We start from the raw sequence: 18,842 nt of genomic DNA on the forward strand, positions 1-18,842 counted from the left end.
TCATTAGCATTCCTTAAAGAATCATGACGAAGATTGAACAACTCTTTAGCATTTTCAGGGTGACGCCATTGACCTGTGAATTCTTGAAGATGATAACGTACATCTCGAAAAAGAGCCAATAATTGATGTCGATTTGGATATCAACTATTCTCAAAAAAATATTTACCAACAAACCATATTTGTAGAGTTCATTAATTAATGAATAATATACATAATCTTTGAAAACTACAAAAATATAAATAGTAATATAATATACAAACAATATATCAAATAAAAAAATAAACAAGACAATTATTTGTACTTGAAAATAAATAATAAATATGCTAAAATATTTGTAATTAAGATAACTTTATAAAATTTTAATATACTTAATTTATTATAATTATTCTTATATATTTGTGTTGATAAACTTATAAAATTATATATCAATCACACACATTTAGATAATTAATTAATCTTATATATATATACTCACTCATTCAAGTTAATGAAAAATATCATGTGTAAGAATTTTGAGTTATAATCAAAATTAAGATATAAATTAATTAAAATTATAAAATTTATTAAACATCGAATGTTATATAGAAATTAGTATAAAATTAAAATTTACTAATTAAAAATGATTATTATTTTTAATTTATAGGTCAATAAAATATTATAATTTTTTTATGATGCAGTGTAATAATTTTTTTAAAATTTTAATAAATATAACTATACATTTTATGACTAGAACTCTAAAAATAAAATGAACGATGTTAATAATTTTTATTTTAATTATTGTTAGCAATAAAAAAATATATTTTCAAAAAATATAATAAAAGGAAAAATAAATAGATGAGAAAAGAATCAAAATTTTAGTGTTTATATTGAGTATGTGAGTTTGATAGATTTGTCAATTAAATATACATCCAATTTTTTAGGTTGAATCAAAGACTTTTTTTGACATTTTTTTGTTGTACCTTATGCTATAATTCTTGTAGCTAATAGAAGTCCATGGAGTCATTAAAAGTCTATTGACATTTTGAATACCAACGTGCTTTTGTAGAGTTTTTAAAAGTCAAGTTTGAATACCCCATGATTTTTTAAAATTTTACAAAAGTTTACACTGAATACTATTAAACTTTTATAGAGTATATAAAAATCTAGTTTGAATACCTTTAAATTTTTAAACTCCATAAAAATCGTTAAAAATATAAAAACCAATATATCTCCAAAGTTCTCCAAACTTGAGGGAGTTATATGTCAAATTTATTTACTTATATAATATGTGAAAAATATGACATTTTTTGATCTGGAAAAACATGTGAGAGCTGGAACTGGGGGAAGTTCAAGGCAAGTTTCCCTTTCTGGGAAGTTCTATTGTCTTAAAACTTGCTTAATTGTCGTGCATTTCCCATTGAAAGACAATTTTTTAGTTGTGTGCTCACTGTGCTGGTAAACTGTTGAAGGGATTTTTAATGGTAGTGGTTCTTTCATGTCAGCATATTCGTTAAAGATTTGTACATATTTTTCTCGAGGTCGCTTTCTCTGTGTTGGAAAATTAGTTTCGGGAGAATGTAGGCTTTGGATTTTCTCCATTGCGATTTGGAAAATCACGAGATGGGTAGCTGTGGATTTCGTCTCCTTTTGTTTATTCACTGTTACACGTTTCTTAAATCTTTATGATGGTTTTATTTGATTGTGGTTTTTGCTTTTTCCCACTTCATTTTCTTGGTACGGTAGTGGAAAGTTTTCACTTTATGATTTTACTCACTGTATTAGAAACAGACCTTTTTAGTTCCTTGAAAGGAAAATCGTACTCTCCTCGTGGTTTCAATTATCTTCAGATTGATGTATGCTTGTAGTTTTAACTGTGTGGGGACTCTGCAGAAGATAACAAATGAGGAGATAATATTTGACTGTAAAAGTTGGGTGTAATTCATCTTTCTCGTGGGCCTGTGCTGTGAAAACTGGAGCTTTCAAAGTGAGGGTTCTGGTTTTGGCCGTTGGAAATTTCTAGGGGTGAATGATAGCAAATTGAATCCTGTTTTTATCCATTTCGTCTCTTTTTTTAATGGGGCATAAATATTAGATGTAAATGGTGGTCTCTATCGCATCTAAATTCTCACACAACTACAATTACTGCCGTGTTGAATTCATCGTCACCAATGAAAGTAATCTTTTTTTTTTAACCATGTATTCTATTTCTCTCGGTAACTTTTATTGCAGTATTTACTTGTTTGTATTCCTCTACATCTTGGGTTTTATGGTTATCAGATATTTGTCATGCTCCAACCAGAATTTGGCCCTTTTTCTTCAACTATAGGGCCACCCGTTCTCAAGGGTTCAGTTCTTGAATTATGATTTAAATCACCATTGAATTTTTCACAATCTCCTTGCTTACTGATTCTTAATCCATCCACACAGCTCTTGCTTTATAGATCCCAAATCTCAAGATTCAAAAGGAATATTTTTATGCTTTGATTTTCAAGTACTAAGAAGAAAATTCTTGATATTATATTGAACAAGAAGTCTAGATGCCCGCAAGTGAATCAAGTAGCTCTTCTTGGAAAAGGGAGCATGATATTCAATTTGAAAGAGCATTAGCAACGTACCCCGAGGATTTGTCTGATAGATGGGAGAAAATTGCAGCTGATGTCTCCGGAAAATCATTGGAAGAGGTTAAACATCACTATGAACTGTTAGTGGACGATGTTAATCGGATCGAGTCTGGCTTCATACAGGTGCCTTGTTATAACTCTTCCTCGGATGGTTCGAGCAGCCATGGCGATGATGAAGGAATTGGTAAGAAAGGTGGCAACTTGGGGCTACTGAACAGTGACTCCAATCATGGAAGTAAGTCTTCAAGGTCAGATCAGGAGCGACGCAAGGGGATTGCTTGGACAGAGGATGAACACAGGTGAACTAATTTTCAATTATATATTGTTTTTTAAATCTGGAATTACTATTCAATTTTAATATATGCTGAATATATTATTCTGATTATTCTGATGACTGCAGTTTCTGATTAGTGGGTCCTTGATGGTTTTTGAATTTTGATATTGTTAGATCACAGTTAAGCAAGTAATACTTGTGAAAACTGCACTTCTTTCAATCTTTTGTAGAGTTTCTGTAATAATCCTAGTAGATCTTAAATTCGGAAGATGGTGTTAACTGGATTATATCCTTCCATGCGAATCTTGACCTCTCAAAAGTTTTTTCTAGCATTTCTTTGTTTTTTATTAGACTAAAAAATTGAAGTCTTATCAGTTCTATGGTTTTCCAGATCTTTATAGTACTAAGATTCAGTCAAAAATTTATGTCGAACTTAAAGTTGGATCAAAAAGTTATTTTTGTATTTGTTTTTAATTAAGAACGAGAAATTCTAATTTATATTGATGGACATACGCATCCTTTTTTCATCTTATATATGCCCTGCTGTTTTTCCTTGTTCAGAGGTCGTCCTTCGAAATTATGTCAAAGACTTAATGATGTCTTCTATAAAGCTTTGTTATGCTGTCTCTCATAACCTTACCATTATGAATGACTTTCGCTTTGAACCATCAGTGCGCCTCGAGTCAGCTCATTCACTATTAGCAAGCCTGCATTAGAGCCAATTTGTAATGTCACTAGTTCTAAATGTTCTGCTTGCAGTTCTATAAAACTTATTACTTGCTCATGAACACTGGACCTAACTTTGCCCTACAGATGCTTGATCAAATAGAAGTGTCATGGCTATTTTGAACATAGGAGCTACATTACTACCAGCTTCATGTTCACATCTCCCTTGAATTTCCAACAAAATGCAGCTTTGGATTTTTACCAAACCATGAAAGGTAGATTCATTTATGGGGAAAAATGATCGAAACTCGTACCTCGTCAATCTTTTTTCAGTTAACATTTGGCAGGATTTGCAGGTGAATAAGTAGCGAATGAGTAGTTACATCAGAGAAGCTTCTTTATTGGTAGTATTTAATGCTGCTTGCTTGAATTGCTGACAAAAAGTATCTAGATAGTTGTCTAATAAAAAATTGAAAACATAGAAGGGATGATGTATGAGTTGGCTGGACAATCTGAAGCATGCTAAAGCTATGCAAGACAAATATTTTAACTTGAAGATACGCTCATTATATCCAATAGACAATTTAAGTTCAAAAGTAGATGCCACATGCTTGGATAATCTCCAACGAATTTTGCTTGTCCGTTTTAATTTATGCAGGACATCAAATTATGTTTTGTAAGCTGAGTTTATGAGATCCTGGAAAATAAGTTTTTTTGAAAAAGTAGCAAGGGATATGGACTTTACATAACTACTAGAACTTAGCAAAAGCCTAGCTTTGAAACCTATGAAAGAAAATACGCTGCATCAAAGTTGAGGTGCCTGATGATGCTAAATCAAACAATGCACTATTACTTGTAAACCTATAAGTGTTTTTAAGGATTGTATTTGAATTTATTGCTTAACTGATGAAATGAATTTTTAGCTTGGTTTGTTTAACATATGAAATAAAGATGCAACTATTTGTCTGCTTATTCTTCTGGTTTTCCCTTTGATGTTTCTTTTCCTTGGATTGAGCCTTGGTTTCGTGTTCTATTACCTGAGGAATGTTTGGACTTTAATTTTTTAAGTAGGTGGTATGACAGAACAAGGTGCCAATTTGTTGATCTCTTATTATCTTTCAAGGTAGAGGCAATTTACAATTTACTGTAATACAACAAATCCAGCTGAATACTTGAGTTTTAGAGATTGAACGACTTGTCTCTAATTCCTCTTGCTGGCCGACATTAAATGCTCTTGGAGATATTATTACTTGGGCTAAGTATTTATAAATTTTTTAACATTATCATACTCCTTGCACTTTTATGGGTTTGGAGATGATGGGTGTACGCATGGTGGAGTTGGGGGATGAATGGAAGACGGTTGGGAAAAATGACGGGGGAGAGAAATTTTTTCGATGAAAATTCTTTCTTGGAATATAAGAGGGGGAGGGTCGGCGACGAGGAGGGGTTTCATTTGTGATATGTTACGAAAAGAAAAGCCAGACTTGGTAGTTCTACAAGAAACAAAAAAGGAAATTGTCGGAAGAAGTTTCATTTCCAGTGTATGGAAATCAAGATTCATTGAGTGGGTTCATCTACCTTCCATTGGTAGATCGGGTGGGATTCTAGTGATGTGGGATCCAAGAGTGGTTAATGTTAAAGAGAATTTGATTGGGGAATTCACAGTTTCAGTTTGTATTGAAAAGGAGAATGAGTTAGGAAGTTGGTGGTTTACAGCAGTATACGGCCCATGTAAATCACGACTAAGGAATTTTTTTTGGGACGAACTGGCAGGCTTGAGAGTCTTGTGTGGGAATAGATGGTGTTTGGGAGGAGACTTCAACGTCGTGCGATCTTTGAACGAAAAGATAAACAGCTACACTCAAACAACAAGTATGGATTGCTTTGATATGTTGGTGCAGGAATTAGAGTTGATCGATCCAACATTATTGAATGCGAAGTTTACATGGTCGAACTTGAGGACTACACCTATATGCTGCAGACTGGACAGATTTTTGTTCTTGGGGAAATAAAATCAGGTTCTGGGAGGATGTCTGGTGGGGGGATGTCGCTTTTCGGGATTTATACCCTAATTTATATAATATTTCTTTGGTCAGTAACTTCACTATCTCACATTTCTACAGTTTCGACATAATGTCAAATGCTTATTCTTGGAACTTGCATTTTCGTCGCCTTCTCCGCGAGGAGGAGGCGGTTCAGGTGTCATCCTTGTTAGGAAATTTGGAAAATGTTAGGATGGTAGAAGGGGTTGATGATTTTAGAGTTTGGGAAGGGGATCCGTCTCGAAAGTTTACGGTCAGGTCTTTTTTTCATTCATTCTTCCACAATCATAATTTTGCTTTTCACAAAATCATTTGGAAAACTCCTATCCCTTCGAAGATCCAAATTTTTTCTTGGACGGCTATTCTTGGAAAACTACCAACTTCAGAGGAGATGCAAAAGAGATTGCCTAATTGTGCTCTTTCTCCCGGCTGGTGTGTGTTGTGTCGTAATGGGTTGGAATCGCAAGATCATTTGCTGCTTCACTGTACGTTCAGCAACGAATTGTGGACCAAGGCTTTGACAGAATTGAAGTTTGCTTGGGTCTTACCGAACACAACCACAGATTTGTTCAAAACAGATTTGGGACATTGCGTTGGAAAAAGAGCAAGAGTTTTTTGGAGAGTAGTGATACATGGTATGTGCTGGGGAATATGGCTAGAAAGGAATCGAAGAATCTTTCAAGAAGTGGAACATAGTGCGGATGATTGTTGGGAAAAAATCAGATTCAACATAGTGAGCTGGATTGAGATTCACAAAGATTTCAAGAGTTTATCAATATTAGATCTTCTTAGGGATTTTACTTATGCTTATTGATAAGTTGTAGTTCGAATTTTCACTCTTTCTTCGGTGGATCACTGGTCCACTATATGTAACCTAAATTTCATAATTAATGAATTAATGTTTCTTATCAAAAAAAAAGTCAAATGGGGGACCGAATGATGAAAACTTTTCAATATCACTGATTTGTCTCAGCTGTTCAACCTATTGGCTGAGTTATGGAGCTATTGATTTCGTAGGATTCAGGTCCAGGTCCCACTTTTAAACATCATTGACGTGGGCATTATTTTTTTTTTAATTTTCAAAGCACCAGTTTGTCTCGAGCATTGCGCTGAAGAGTGATCAACCTAAAGCTATTTATTACTCAATTCTTTGTCCTTTTGTGTATATCTTCCTTGTCTCAACACATTACTCTGCTGCAAAATTAAATTACCTAAATAACCTAATCCTTTTTATTTAATTGGATACACATTCAAAGGAGTATGATGAACTCCTTTAGTGATAATTGATGATTGATAGCCCAAAACAACCTTGTCAAAGTTGTTGTCGAAATTGTCTCTGTAGGAGTTAAAACAGTTTCTTCCATGGTTTCAATTCTAGTATGGTGGTGTAGCAAGTTAGTGGAACTTCATGCAACAAATGTACCTGGGTTGTTTATTATTGCCGCTTATATCCATCCTCCTGTGTCTAATGAAGTCTAGGTTTTGACCCTAGTTGTTCCTTCTTTTGTTTCTCTTCTTTTGCTCTTCCTATGAATAAAATTTCTTGCACCTCCGACATCTTCCATAGAAACCTCCAGACTACGTTTCAAGAATGTTCAAACATCAGAATGTGCAGAAATAGGCAGAATGAACTTGGTGTTCCCTTTCTCTTGGGACTTCACGTGCAGTGTATCTTTAATGTGCTAACTGTATACGAGTCATTTAGTGGTCTGTTTGAACCACTTGGTGTTTTGAATCCTAACCTGTCGATGAACGCCAGGGAACTTCAAAGATGCTTACCAGATAATGATTGATGGAATGAAAAAATGAACCGTCAAAGCTGACTGCAGATTAGTGAAGAGTGATTTGAGTTCTCACTCCCAGAGTGTTGTTTTACTTGCTGTTTATGTCTTATAAAATCATTTGGGACTTTTCCATGTTGCCGAAGCACTTCTCTTGGCTTTCAAATTCAACTCAAGTGGGCAAGGGAGGGTTGGTCGTTTATAATTTGAGAATAGAGAATCAAATTGAAGTGGTTGTCTATTACTTGATGTTATACTTTCATATTGCTTCTACTCTTATCTAGTTGCACGTTGCTTGTCATTGAACTGCTCTTTTTTTCCTTTGTGGGTAAAACAGATTGTTTCTTCTTGGTTTGGAAAAATATGGAAAAGGTGATTGGCGAAGCATTTCCCGAAATTTTGTGGTGACGAGGACACCAACTCAAGTGGCCAGCCATGCCCAGAAGTATTTTATTCGTTTGAACTCTATGAACAAAGACCGGAGGCGTTCCAGCATTCACGACATCACTAGTGTCAACAATGGGGACGTGTCTGTGCCCCAAGGTCCAATCACCGGTCAAGCCAATGGTTCTACTGTGGGAGGTTCGTCAGGCAAATTGAACAAACAACCTCCTCAATCCTCCGGCATTGCTATGTATGCTCCTTCTATGGGACAACCGATCGGAGGACCCCTGGTTTCTGCGGTTGGGACTCCTGTTAATCTTCCACCACCACATCTAGCATATGGAGTCGTTCCGGGTGCTCCGGTAGGTCCTCTGACTTACCCCATACCCCACCCACCTGTTAGCAGGTGACAGAAGTTTTTATCATGCTACCTTCCACGTATAACATCATTCAACATTTATTAATATACATAGATCAGTCGGTGGTTTTGTGGGAAACTGGGAATCAATAAAGATTAGCTAGTGTGTATATGACCAGGCGTAGTAAAGAAAGAACCTGGTCGATTTGGGTCTTGAAGCTTCATGAATGAACAATAGGGATAGTTCTGATGTGGCACTTATAGAGTGATTTCTATATGTGCAAACACAATGGTTTTCGTTCATTCGGCAAACCACCATTTCATGTGTTGGCCATGTTTGATTTCATTGTTAAATTGAAATAAGGTAAAGAATAAACTTTCATGGATGTGTAAAGGCAGGCAGTCATGTGGTATTTTGGCAGATTTTCTAGTATCCTGGATGTATCAACTTTGTAGGAATTTTGAGAAGTTATTAAAGCTCAAGTAAAGTACGAGATTGAAATATGTAAAATACCCTTCTGCATTCTACCCTCGCTCTATGATCACTATACAGTAACATATTTTAATGTCTTTTTCTGAGCATCGAGCAATTTAATATGTAAAAGGTTATTTATAGTAGGTTTGCAAATCTGTAACGCCCACGAGAAAAGTATTTGGCCTGCAAATGCTATGTTTGCGTGTGGGTATTACCACCATGTTGAATTCGACTGTCACCTCTTTTATCACCTCTTTTATCAAATATAAAATTATAATATGTATAGAGATAATATAAAAATTATTAAACACAAAAAATCATATAAACTTGTTTCATAGATCAATTTGTGATACGACATATCTTATTCGATATTTGAAAAAGTACTATTATTTTTATATCGAAAATTTTATTTTTGACTCCAAATATAGGACGAGTTTACTCGTTTAAAGGATATATATTCATGAGATCGTTTTTCCAGAGACTTATTATTTATTAAATATAGTGAAGAACATAAAAAAAAAAAAAACTCATCTATTATATATATACAAAAAACACAAGGGCCTTGGGTAGGTGATGCTTTGAGTCGGAAAAGCATGAGCAAAATAACTCTAACTTCACTTCAGTGCAACCACGCCACCGATAGATGGTCAAGTTGAACCAAAGTCGAGGCCCGAGACACAACATTGGAAAAGTTCAAAGAACAAGCCAAATATGGAAAAACATCATATTTTCAAGTAGACAAAAACAGAATCACGTGGATGAAAGGATGACTATGCGTATTAAACATCGACAATCTTCGACAAGATGCAGAAGTACATAAGTAAAAAATTTTAGCCCACCCTGACAGTACAAATATGTTTAGGGACTTGATAGGAAGCATCCAGTGGGACGAAATTAAGAAAGACATTGCAAAATATGTTTCCAAGAGTCAAGTATGCAAGTAGGTTAAAGCCAATTAACATCAAAGACATGGAGGAGTGCTACAACATTAAAAATCCCAGAATAGAAATGTGAGTATAATTTCTATGGATTTTGTAGTAGGTTTACCGAAATCTAGACAAAGTCATGATGAGATATGAATAATCGTAGATAGGCTTACAAATTTGCCAACTTCCTACCCGTTCGCTAGAACTCTAACTTGGACAAGTTAGCTACCTTGTACATGGATAATATTATGCGACCGCATGAAGTTCCAGCGAAACATCCTATCAGATAGAGATCCAAGATTTTGTATCCTATTTTTGGAAGAGCTTTCAAAAAGCTATGTGAACGAGAGTCAAAAGAAGAGGCACATGCGTGTCCCAATTTCTAAAGTTGAGACGGGTCATGTATCGTTTGTCAAAAATAGAGGCTCACTGTCGTCATAATTTCCTACAAGTTTATTCTTTTTCTGATGTGAGTCACTTTTTCTTACATAGATTACAAAATATGAATATACTTACTATTCAAGTTATGACATGTTATGTCAAGATTTCGGAATTATTTATATATGGCGGAGGAGTTCACTTTCTCCACGACTTGTCTTCTCACATTGCTGGGTGCATTATCAAAGCCATCCATGCAGGTCTGCAGGTCTGTATACGCCGCACTTATCCATGTTTTGAAATTATCCCGAGTTTCTTGACTCATTAAAACATCGAAATCGGTTGTGGGCAACGAAGAGTTAAGATAATATATATCCACTGCTAGAGAAAGAAGCTGCTAACAAGTTTCCAATGCTGATATTAATGTGACACTAGCATTGTCTGTTTTAGTCCCATTTTAGTAAACAAAGTCATTCAACACTTTAGAGACTTCATCAATGGAGATTTCCACAGAAATGTTGTAGAGGAATTGTGAAGAATACAACTTAGTTATCGGATCAACAATATATATGCCTAGAACCGAGGCTATGGTAACATGTATTTGAGTATGGTGTCATCATGCCACATAATTCTTTAATAAAAGAACTCCAAATGGGATCAGAGGCCCTACCTCATATGCTATTGTAACCATCAGCATCAAAATCAAGAGACTTCCCTCCATAACGTAGGACGGCAATTGAGTGAGGCCTTATATATATATGCTTCAAATTTGGTTTATTGGACTCTAATATCTATTGCATGTATATGTATATGTATAATGGCGAGTTATCATAAATCCACATTTGAATGCGAACTACTTTAGTATGTATTCTGTATTTATAAAATCTACTTATAATTTAATAAATGCAACTAGTCCTCCAAATATTATGTATCGGGAAGATGTTATAAATGCATGCCTCAAGTATTTAATTTGCTGATGGTAATTGAATTTAGAAGACTTGTGATCTGTTAAAGGCTGAATTAGTTACAATATGGGAAATCCAGCATTCACTATATCATGATCAGGGCCGACAACGGAGACATGCCGGTACCACAAGGTCGTTCGGCGTGTCTGTTAAGGTCCGATCACTGGTTAAACTAATGGTTCTACAGAGGTTCTCTTTTGTTGATAACTGTATATCAGTATATTTTATTTTCTTCTATAAATGTTTAGCAGTTCAATAGGTGTAAGGTCCAAGTTGTTAATAGGTGTTAGTTGTCTCACATCAGTGATATTTGATACTTGGGAGTTGTATATATGATCTTGGGCAATCTTCTCCCCTTGAGCTAGCTTTTGGGGTTGAGTTAGGTCCAAGTTCCATTCTTAACATGGTGTCAGAGCCCGGGTTCCACCGTTATGTGTTGGACGGCCTATAATTAGGCCACATTTTCTACCCATAATTGGGTCATTTGTAAAACCCACGCTCCAGATCATTTTTGGACGTGAAAGGGGTGTGTTTGTCCATAGTTGGGACACCCGTTCTGCCCATAATTGAGTCATTTGTAAACTTCATGCTTCAGATGTTTATTCCTGGGCGTGAGAGGGGTGTGTTAGCTGTCCCACATCGGTGGTATTTAATACATGTGAGTTGTATATATGGTCTTGGGCAATCCTTCCTCCTTGAGCTAGCTTTTGGGGTTGAGTTATGTCCAAGTTCCAATCTTAACATGATATCAGAGCCTGAGTTCCACCGTTATGCGTTGGACTGCCTATAATTAGGCCACCCGTTCTGCCTATAATTGGGTCATTTGTAAACTCCACGATCCAGATGTTCATTCTTGGACGTGAAAGGGGTGTGTTTGCCCATAGTTAGGACACTCGTTCTGCCCATAATTGGGTCATTTGTAAACTTCACGCTCCAGATGTTCATTCCTGGGCATGAGGGGAGTATGTTAGTTGTCCCACATCGGTGGTATTTAATACCTGGGAGTTGCATGTATATATGGTCTTGGGCAATCCTCTCCCCTTGAACTAGCTTTTGGGGTTGAGTTAGGTCCAAGTTCCATTCTTAACAATAGGCTTGCAAATATTATCATCCCTTATGGACATCGGAAATATGATGTGTCACTAGAAAGTGTTGATGCGACATTAGACATTGTAGACATGTCGATGAAAAAATGATTAAAATGGAAAAATTGCAAATAAAAATACCAAAAATGTAATTTGCAAGGATAGACTTTATAGATCGAGACATAGGAGTAATAATTATAATAGTTTGCCACTTTGTTAGGCTTTATTAGTCTTTGTTAGATCAAAAATGACGCTCATTATTTTTTCCATTCATTTAGCTTCATCTCCAGTTCACTCACAAGTCTATTTGGAAAGGCACGCCTGTTGCAGGAAGCCATTGATCTCCATTGATAAGCGCCCTCACCGTGAACATGCTGGCTTCTTCTCGAGTACTATTTTGAGCACTCACCCCTTTCCATTTAACCCTGTCTGCAACATTCGCACCAGGTCCCTTGTTACCGAATTCAACATAATTTATGGTATCTGGAACAAGTCCACCCCAAGGAAGCCATCCCTGTGGATCGATCAAGCTTTCCATTTGGCTTTCCATGAAAATAGTGGTGGAATAATTTCTCCATGGCCGGCCCAAGTATGTCAGAACTCCTGTAAGATCCTGTCCTGGTGAAACCACACAGTTTTGTATTGAAATGCCGGTGTTAGAATATGGGTTCGATTTCCCTTGGGCCGTTATTGTGTTCATGTTTCCATCTATCGGCCTGTATGGGAGTATGGAGCTGTTCTGTATGACAACCGACGAGTCGCCGAATATAAAGTCCACCGTTCCATATATGTTGCATTCGCGATAGAATTGTCTAGCAGAGTGAGCATACAATGTGTCTTGATGAGATTCTATCCGGCAGCGATAAAAAACGGATTGATCTGATGTTGATAGCAAGGCCACAGCTCGATGCCTTCCCTTTGCAGCATTAACAAATCCCATGTCTCGAGCTATGAAACCCTTCCCAAAAACAGCTGTACGTAAATCATGAATTCTAGTTTAATTAGATGTTGGATGTTGCATATTTGACTTATATCATGTTATGAAGTATTTAAAAGTCTCAAGGGAAACAAATATGATAGGAGATCACTAAATGGATTACTCACAAATTAAGCATTAAGGATTATGAAAATTTTGTAGCATGCATGCATGCGCACTCACCAAAAGTAGCTGTATCAAAGGTTCCTTTACCAGAAGCAGTGCTAAGGTCTCCTATAACTATGGTATCGTTCATTCCGTCGCCGAACATCATCACATTCCATTTGTCCATGTCAACATGCACGATTTCCTTGTAGACTCCTTTTTTCACATAAATCACAAATCTGTTTAAACTTCTATACGGTACGACGTTAAGGGCAGCATTTATCGAGGTAAAATTTCCCGAGCCGTCTTGTGCCACAATAACATCTGCCAGCTGATTCATTTGCTTCAAGACTGCTGCATCCGCCCGATTTTTCTTCATGCTTACTTTTTTTGATGATCCCGGTTGCACTACATAGTGCTCTTCAATTTTACATATTATAGCAAGGCTATTGCTAACAGATATCGTGGAGTTGTTCAATTTTCCCATGACTTGGCGTCTCACGTCGTGGGATGCATCATCAAAGCCGTCCACGCATGTCTGCAAGTCCGCATATGAGGCACTTAGCCATGTTCTGAAATTATCCCGAGCTTCCTTACTCATCGAAGCATCGGAATTGGTTGTAGGCAAGGAAGAGTTAAGATTATCCAATGCTATAGAAAGAAGCTGGATACAAGTTCCCAAAGACGATATGGATGCTATACTAGCATTCTTTGCTAATGTTCCATTTTCGTGAACAAATTCCTTCAACGCTTTGGAGACCTCATTTGTGGAGATTTCCACAGAAATCTTATAGAGAACTGGAGAAGGATACAACTCAGTCATCGAACGAATAATATGCGAGGAACCAAGGCTGTCGCGACATGCATTTGGGTATGGCGTCATGCTGCATAATTCTTTGACAGAAGTTCTCCAAATGGGATTCGGAGAGTACCCTATTGCATCTGATATTGAATCCATCATCATCAAAATCAAAATACTAGCTTTCAAGATGTAAAAAGGAGGATTGAGGGAGGCCATATATGCTTCAAAGTTAGTTTCTTGGATTCTAACATCTGTAATATACATTTATATAATGGTGAATTATCAAAAATATTTTAGATGGTGACCTACTTTATGTGTAATCTGTGTGTACAAAATCTACATCTGTTAATAAATTGTAGTAAAAATGTAATGCATTGGTCAGATGCTATAAAGTCTTGTTGGTGTTATTTGAATTTACAAGATATGTAATCTGATATATATAAAAAGGTTGACGTAGTTACAATATGGGAAATCCATGATGAGGTCATGTAATATTTATGAAAATTTTCCAGTTTCTAAATCATACTATATACATTAGATTTTGATGGAATCATCATAAATTTGGTCAAATCTCATTCATAAAAGAGGAATCAGCAGCATTTGTCAAAGAAAAAATATTTTTTTATACTACTTTGTCCAATTTTTGGTTTTGATTCATTAACTTCTTGAAATTTGGTTATGTTGCATTGATTGCTGGATACGTGAGCAATTTTCGATGCCACAATAATTTTTGATGTTACGTAAGTATTTTCTGATATCACATGATCAACACTCCAGTAAAATAAGATTAAAAAAAGCAAAAGAAAATTTATTGTAAAATAACCAAACTTTAAACACATAGTAGACCAACCCAAAACTGAAAATTTTAATGGACTAAAAAATTTATTTGATTTGACATGCGGCAAAACACACTACAATATACATCAATAAGACTCTCATCAAGAACATGATATGACTTTATATGTTTATCACGATAATTTTAAATATAGAATATTTATGATGTCAACTCTTATTTTTATGTCAACTCTTATTTTTTTTTGTTCAGTATGTTTGTCTATTTCTTTTATGTTATCATATTTCAGTTTAGTCTGCTATTTTTTTTGTTGCAATTTTAGTCATTATTCCGACGTTATACTGTTATGACACGAATGCAACGTTGATATGACGTTGACGTGTATAATGTCACATCAGTATTCCCGATGAAAAATGATAAAAATTGGAAGATACGAGAGTAAAACTAAATTTGAAAACATATATGACTAAAATCACAAAATGATGAAGTTATAGGACCAGAAATACACTTTTCCCATTTCTAATATTCCCTAAGTGTTAAAATAAAATAATATCCATATCCGTCAGCTTCTCCCCTTGTTATTTCATTTTCCGACACAACTAGATTGCCTCCAGTACTTTTGCATAGCACGAATTGTAGATTTCAACTTCAGTAAATTTGAAAGTGAGTCTGTTTAATATAATCATCTAGTTTGCCACACATTTTTTTGTGTGTGTGTGTTCGAACACAATTAGTGCTAAAAGTTATTTAATTTCATGATTTAGTTTCAAAAGAAGTTTAATTAATAAAAAATCTCATGTTGGTCCCGTGAGCGTAATATATATGAACCGCCGAAAACATAACATAGATCGCCATATATGTAATATCGATCGTCGTGCATGTCATATTTTCCAATGCGGCGTTTAGAGACTTTTTGTAAAGAAATAAAAGGAATTGTCCCAATTAATGTGGCCTTTATAGAATGATTTAATTCTGGAAGTGCAGAAATAATGGTTTTCTGTTGTTTAACAAACCATTTCATGAGTTGGTCATGTTTCATTTTATTTTTGAATTGAAATAAGGCAAGTATAAACTTCATGCATTGATGTGTACGTATAGGCAGGCATTTGTTGTTTTGTAGCAGCTTTTCTAGCTAGTATCCTGGATTTATGGAGTTAATTTGTAGGATCTTATTTTATTTTTATAGATGGAGACTTGGTGTAATATTTTATCAGACAAGGAAGAATCATTCCATTATTATTTCAAGTTCGGCTAACTTAATCTTGATTTCACTCATATATATAGTGCCCTATGATAGAATCAAGGGCTCAAATTTAACCACACATGTATGTGGTCCACTAATTTTTTTAAATCACATATGTGTGTAAATCTTGTCCATTCAAACCATGTGGGGCAGTGCCCTGACATGTAGCATTGAACCTACCCGGTGGTGTCAATAATTATATTCCACCTATTTGTTTAATTTCAGTATTTAAAGAGTAAAAAATAATTGAGTGATTTAAATTAAATTTATTATTTCATTCTTTATTATCTCTTACCACCAAGCAAGTAAAGGCTAATCACATTAAAATATTTACTCGTTAGTAATAAAATTATATCAAACACATTATGAAATAACAAAACTTGCGCGTCTCGAAACTTTTCGAAGCACCAACCTTTCAAAAGGCAAGTCTATGACCAAATAAGTTGAAATCGTAACGTATACGGGACCGACCCCTAAATTTACATCGATCAGAGTTAAAAATTCATTTTCATTGACGTATATAATTTTTTTTGAGTTGATGGATATTATAACAACTCACCATTGTAGATGTCCTAATATATTGTATAATATAAATATTTAATTCAAATTATTAGATCAAGAAAGAATATAAAATACTAGTGGTCACTTCAATCAAGTACATGGGATTTGTCATATCATTATGTATGCATTCTTACTTGGAACAAAAGCAAAACAAAGCTAGCTCATTTGTAAAATCTATGCGAGACAGTTTCATATATCGTATTTTGTGATACGGATATTTTATTTGGGTTATTCATGAAAAAATATTACTTTTTATGTTAATACTATTAATTTTTATTGAATATCACCTGTCTCACATATAAAGATTCATGTGACTGTCTCACAGAGACCTACTGTAATGCCCTGTTACTCGTACAAATGATAATAATGCGTTTATGTCGTTTATTATGTAGTTATTTAACTCGTTAGATTCCACGTGATGATTGAAGTATCAATATTGAGATTGAACATGACTTTTATATTGCCCATGGTATATTGAGAATGAATATATGTCTAAATAGTTAGAGTAAGATGTGTAGGTAATATAGTGTAATGGAAGTTGTGGGAAATGAGATGTAAATATGGTAGTTCGTACGGGTTTTAGTATAATGATTTGAATATTGATCCAAATTGTGTGAGGCCTTAACCATTAGAAAGCTAAGATATAATGCTACAACTTTCACGTTTTGGGTTTTGTCCAAATTATTGTGGAAGATAAGCCAAAAGCGCCCCGAAGTGAGTTGTGTGTATCGTCACTCCTACAATGACACATGTTAGGAGAATGGGCATAACTTTTTACTCAGACCTCCAAATGACCTGAAACCGGTGGGAGATTCAAGCCAAGACATAGAGCTACAACTTCCTAGTTTACCACTTTTCCAGATTATGAACGAAAGAGACGTTTCTGGAGCGATCTTTGATGAAGTAGTGCGCAGAGGCAGAACAGGTGGCGCCCGAGCGGTAAGATTTTACCGCCCGAGCGCCGGTACTTTACAAGCTCACCAATTTTACAGAATATATGGCGCCCGAGCGCTAGAATATGACCGCCCGAGCGCCAGTGCACGAAAATTTTACCTCTTGGACAGAACATTCCGCGCTCGAGCGGTAGAAAACTACCGCCCGAGCGCCGCCTAATATATATGAAGATAAGTTTCGAATTTCTGAGCCATTGTATCAGTTCTTTCCCATTTCCTTCACAGCAAGGCACGAAAGAAAAACTTAGAATCTTCCTCCAAAGCTCTCTTTCTTCATTTCCTTCATTGTTTTGAAGTGAGAACTTAGTTCTCCATCACAAGAGCATCATATAGGTGTAAGTTTTCTTCTCTTTTAGTTGTTCTACATGTAGAGGAGTGATTTTCACCTAGTATATACATAGTGATGGGTTTATTGATGTATTTGACAGTATAGGAACAAGATTCACCATCTCAAACCAGTGTTGTTAAGCTTGGACTGTAAGTTGGCATGTTCTTGAAGTAATACATGAGTAATATTATGAATTTCAAATGCTTCTCATTGTCTATTGATATATGTACATTGTTAGTATGTTTATTGATGAAAACATAGCACCATATTCCATTGTTATGCATTAAATATGTAAGGAACTCATGAATATTGATGATGGGTGCTATGTCATGAACAAGAACATGAACATGAAAAGAAAATGATTGATTTTACATGATATAGAGCTTGTTGACATCATGAGTGGTTTTAAGTCCACCAAAGCTATTGGCCAATATATGTTCATGGGGCGTGGGGTTGCCAAAGGTTGCTCCCTGACGTCCAACACAGTAGTAGCTATATAATAAAGCAAGCACAGTAGTACAGGTCAACTAATGAGGCTCAAGTAAAAAAATGAACATTGAATATATGCTACGGTATGACATGTTTTTAAGATTCATTGTTGATCACGACTTGATATGTATGTTCCTTCGATGCATATTGATACGTACAAATGCCAACTTATTGAGTTTATAAACTCACGTAGCTCATGTATTACAGGATCAGGTAGTGAAGATGCGTAGGATGCCGGTTCGCCAATGGATGCTAGTGACGTGCCTCACCTCGACAAGAACCGGGCTTCTTATTGTATAGCTTCCGCATATGTATTATAATGAATTGAATGTCAGGGTTTGAAACAAGTTTTACAATGTTTAGGTCTAGGGGTATGATGGTACAGAATATGTTTGTGTGTAAGAATACGATTATATATATATGGGTTGATGTTGTTGCTTGAGTTGAGTTTTTGTCTATGTATATATGAATGTTGTTGCTTGGTTTGGACTTATACAAAATATAGGGACATCATGCCAAAATTTTTACAAACCGTCAAAGTGATGCCCTTTGTTGATTTGATTCATAATATAGTTATATCATTCAAATCATATTTTGATTATAGTAATTATGCTAAGTATAGAGTAAGGGTTTGACATTTTTATGGTATCAGAGCCCA

The 18,842-nt window shown here is 35.3% G+C and overlaps 2 protein-coding genes across 3 annotated transcripts; one reads left to right on the forward strand and one right to left on the reverse strand.

Annotated features, from left to right (window-relative positions):
* Positions 1–1,428: 1,428 nt before the first annotated feature.
* LOC140823348 (transcription factor SRM1-like) lies at positions 1,429–8,633 on the forward strand. Of its 2 annotated transcripts, XM_073184637.1 has the most exons (3): positions 1,429–2,153; positions 2,257–2,899; positions 7,701–8,633. In XM_073184637.1, exons 2-3 carry the CDS (start codon positions 2,517–2,519, stop codon positions 8,155–8,157), a joined length of 840 nt encoding a protein of 279 aa, XP_073040738.1. In that variant the 5' UTR covers positions 1,429–2,153; positions 2,257–2,516; the 3' UTR covers positions 8,158–8,633. The 2 variants fall into 2 exon arrangements, with proteins under 2 accessions (XP_073040738.1, XP_073040737.1); XM_073184636.1 differs by having other exon boundaries at positions 1,429–2,899.
* A 3,450-nt stretch (positions 8,634–12,083) lies between these two features.
* On the reverse strand, positions 12,084–14,032 carry LOC140824739 (pectinesterase-like). Its single transcript, XM_073186285.1, has 2 exons — positions 13,094–14,032; positions 12,084–12,906 (listed from the first exon to the last, which is right to left on the reverse strand). Exons 1-2 carry the CDS (start codon positions 13,977–13,979, stop codon positions 12,230–12,232), a joined length of 1,563 nt encoding a protein of 520 aa, XP_073042386.1. The 5' UTR covers positions 13,980–14,032; the 3' UTR covers positions 12,084–12,229.
* Between the last annotated feature and the right edge of the window lie 4,810 nt (positions 14,033–18,842).

The sequence above is a fragment of the Primulina eburnea genome, chromosome 2 (genome assembly GCF_022965805.1).
Source record: "Primulina eburnea isolate SZY01 chromosome 2, ASM2296580v1, whole genome shotgun sequence".
NCBI classification, from domain to species: domain Eukaryota; kingdom Viridiplantae; phylum Streptophyta; class Magnoliopsida; order Lamiales; family Gesneriaceae; genus Primulina; species Primulina eburnea.

What these genes read in the sequence shown, in the direction of transcription:
- LOC140823348 (XM_073184636.1), top strand. Translation starts at nt 2,517, where the DNA reads ATGCCCGCAAGTGAATCAAGTAGCTCTTCTTGGAAAAGGGAGCATGAT. An exon ending in TGGACAGAGGATGAACACAG is followed by an intron (nt 2,900 to 7,700) that starts GTGAACTAATTT and finishes TGGGTAAAACAG; the next exon opens with ATTGTTTCTTCTTGGTTTGG.
- LOC140824739 (XM_073186285.1), bottom strand. Translation starts at nt 13,979, where the DNA reads ATGATGATGGATTCAATATCAGATGCAATAGGGTACTCTCCGAATCCC. An exon ending in CTTTGATACAGCTACTTTTG is followed by an intron (nt 12,907 to 13,093) that starts GTGAGTGCGCAT and finishes ATTTACGTACAG; the next exon opens with CTGTTTTTGGGAAGGGTTTC.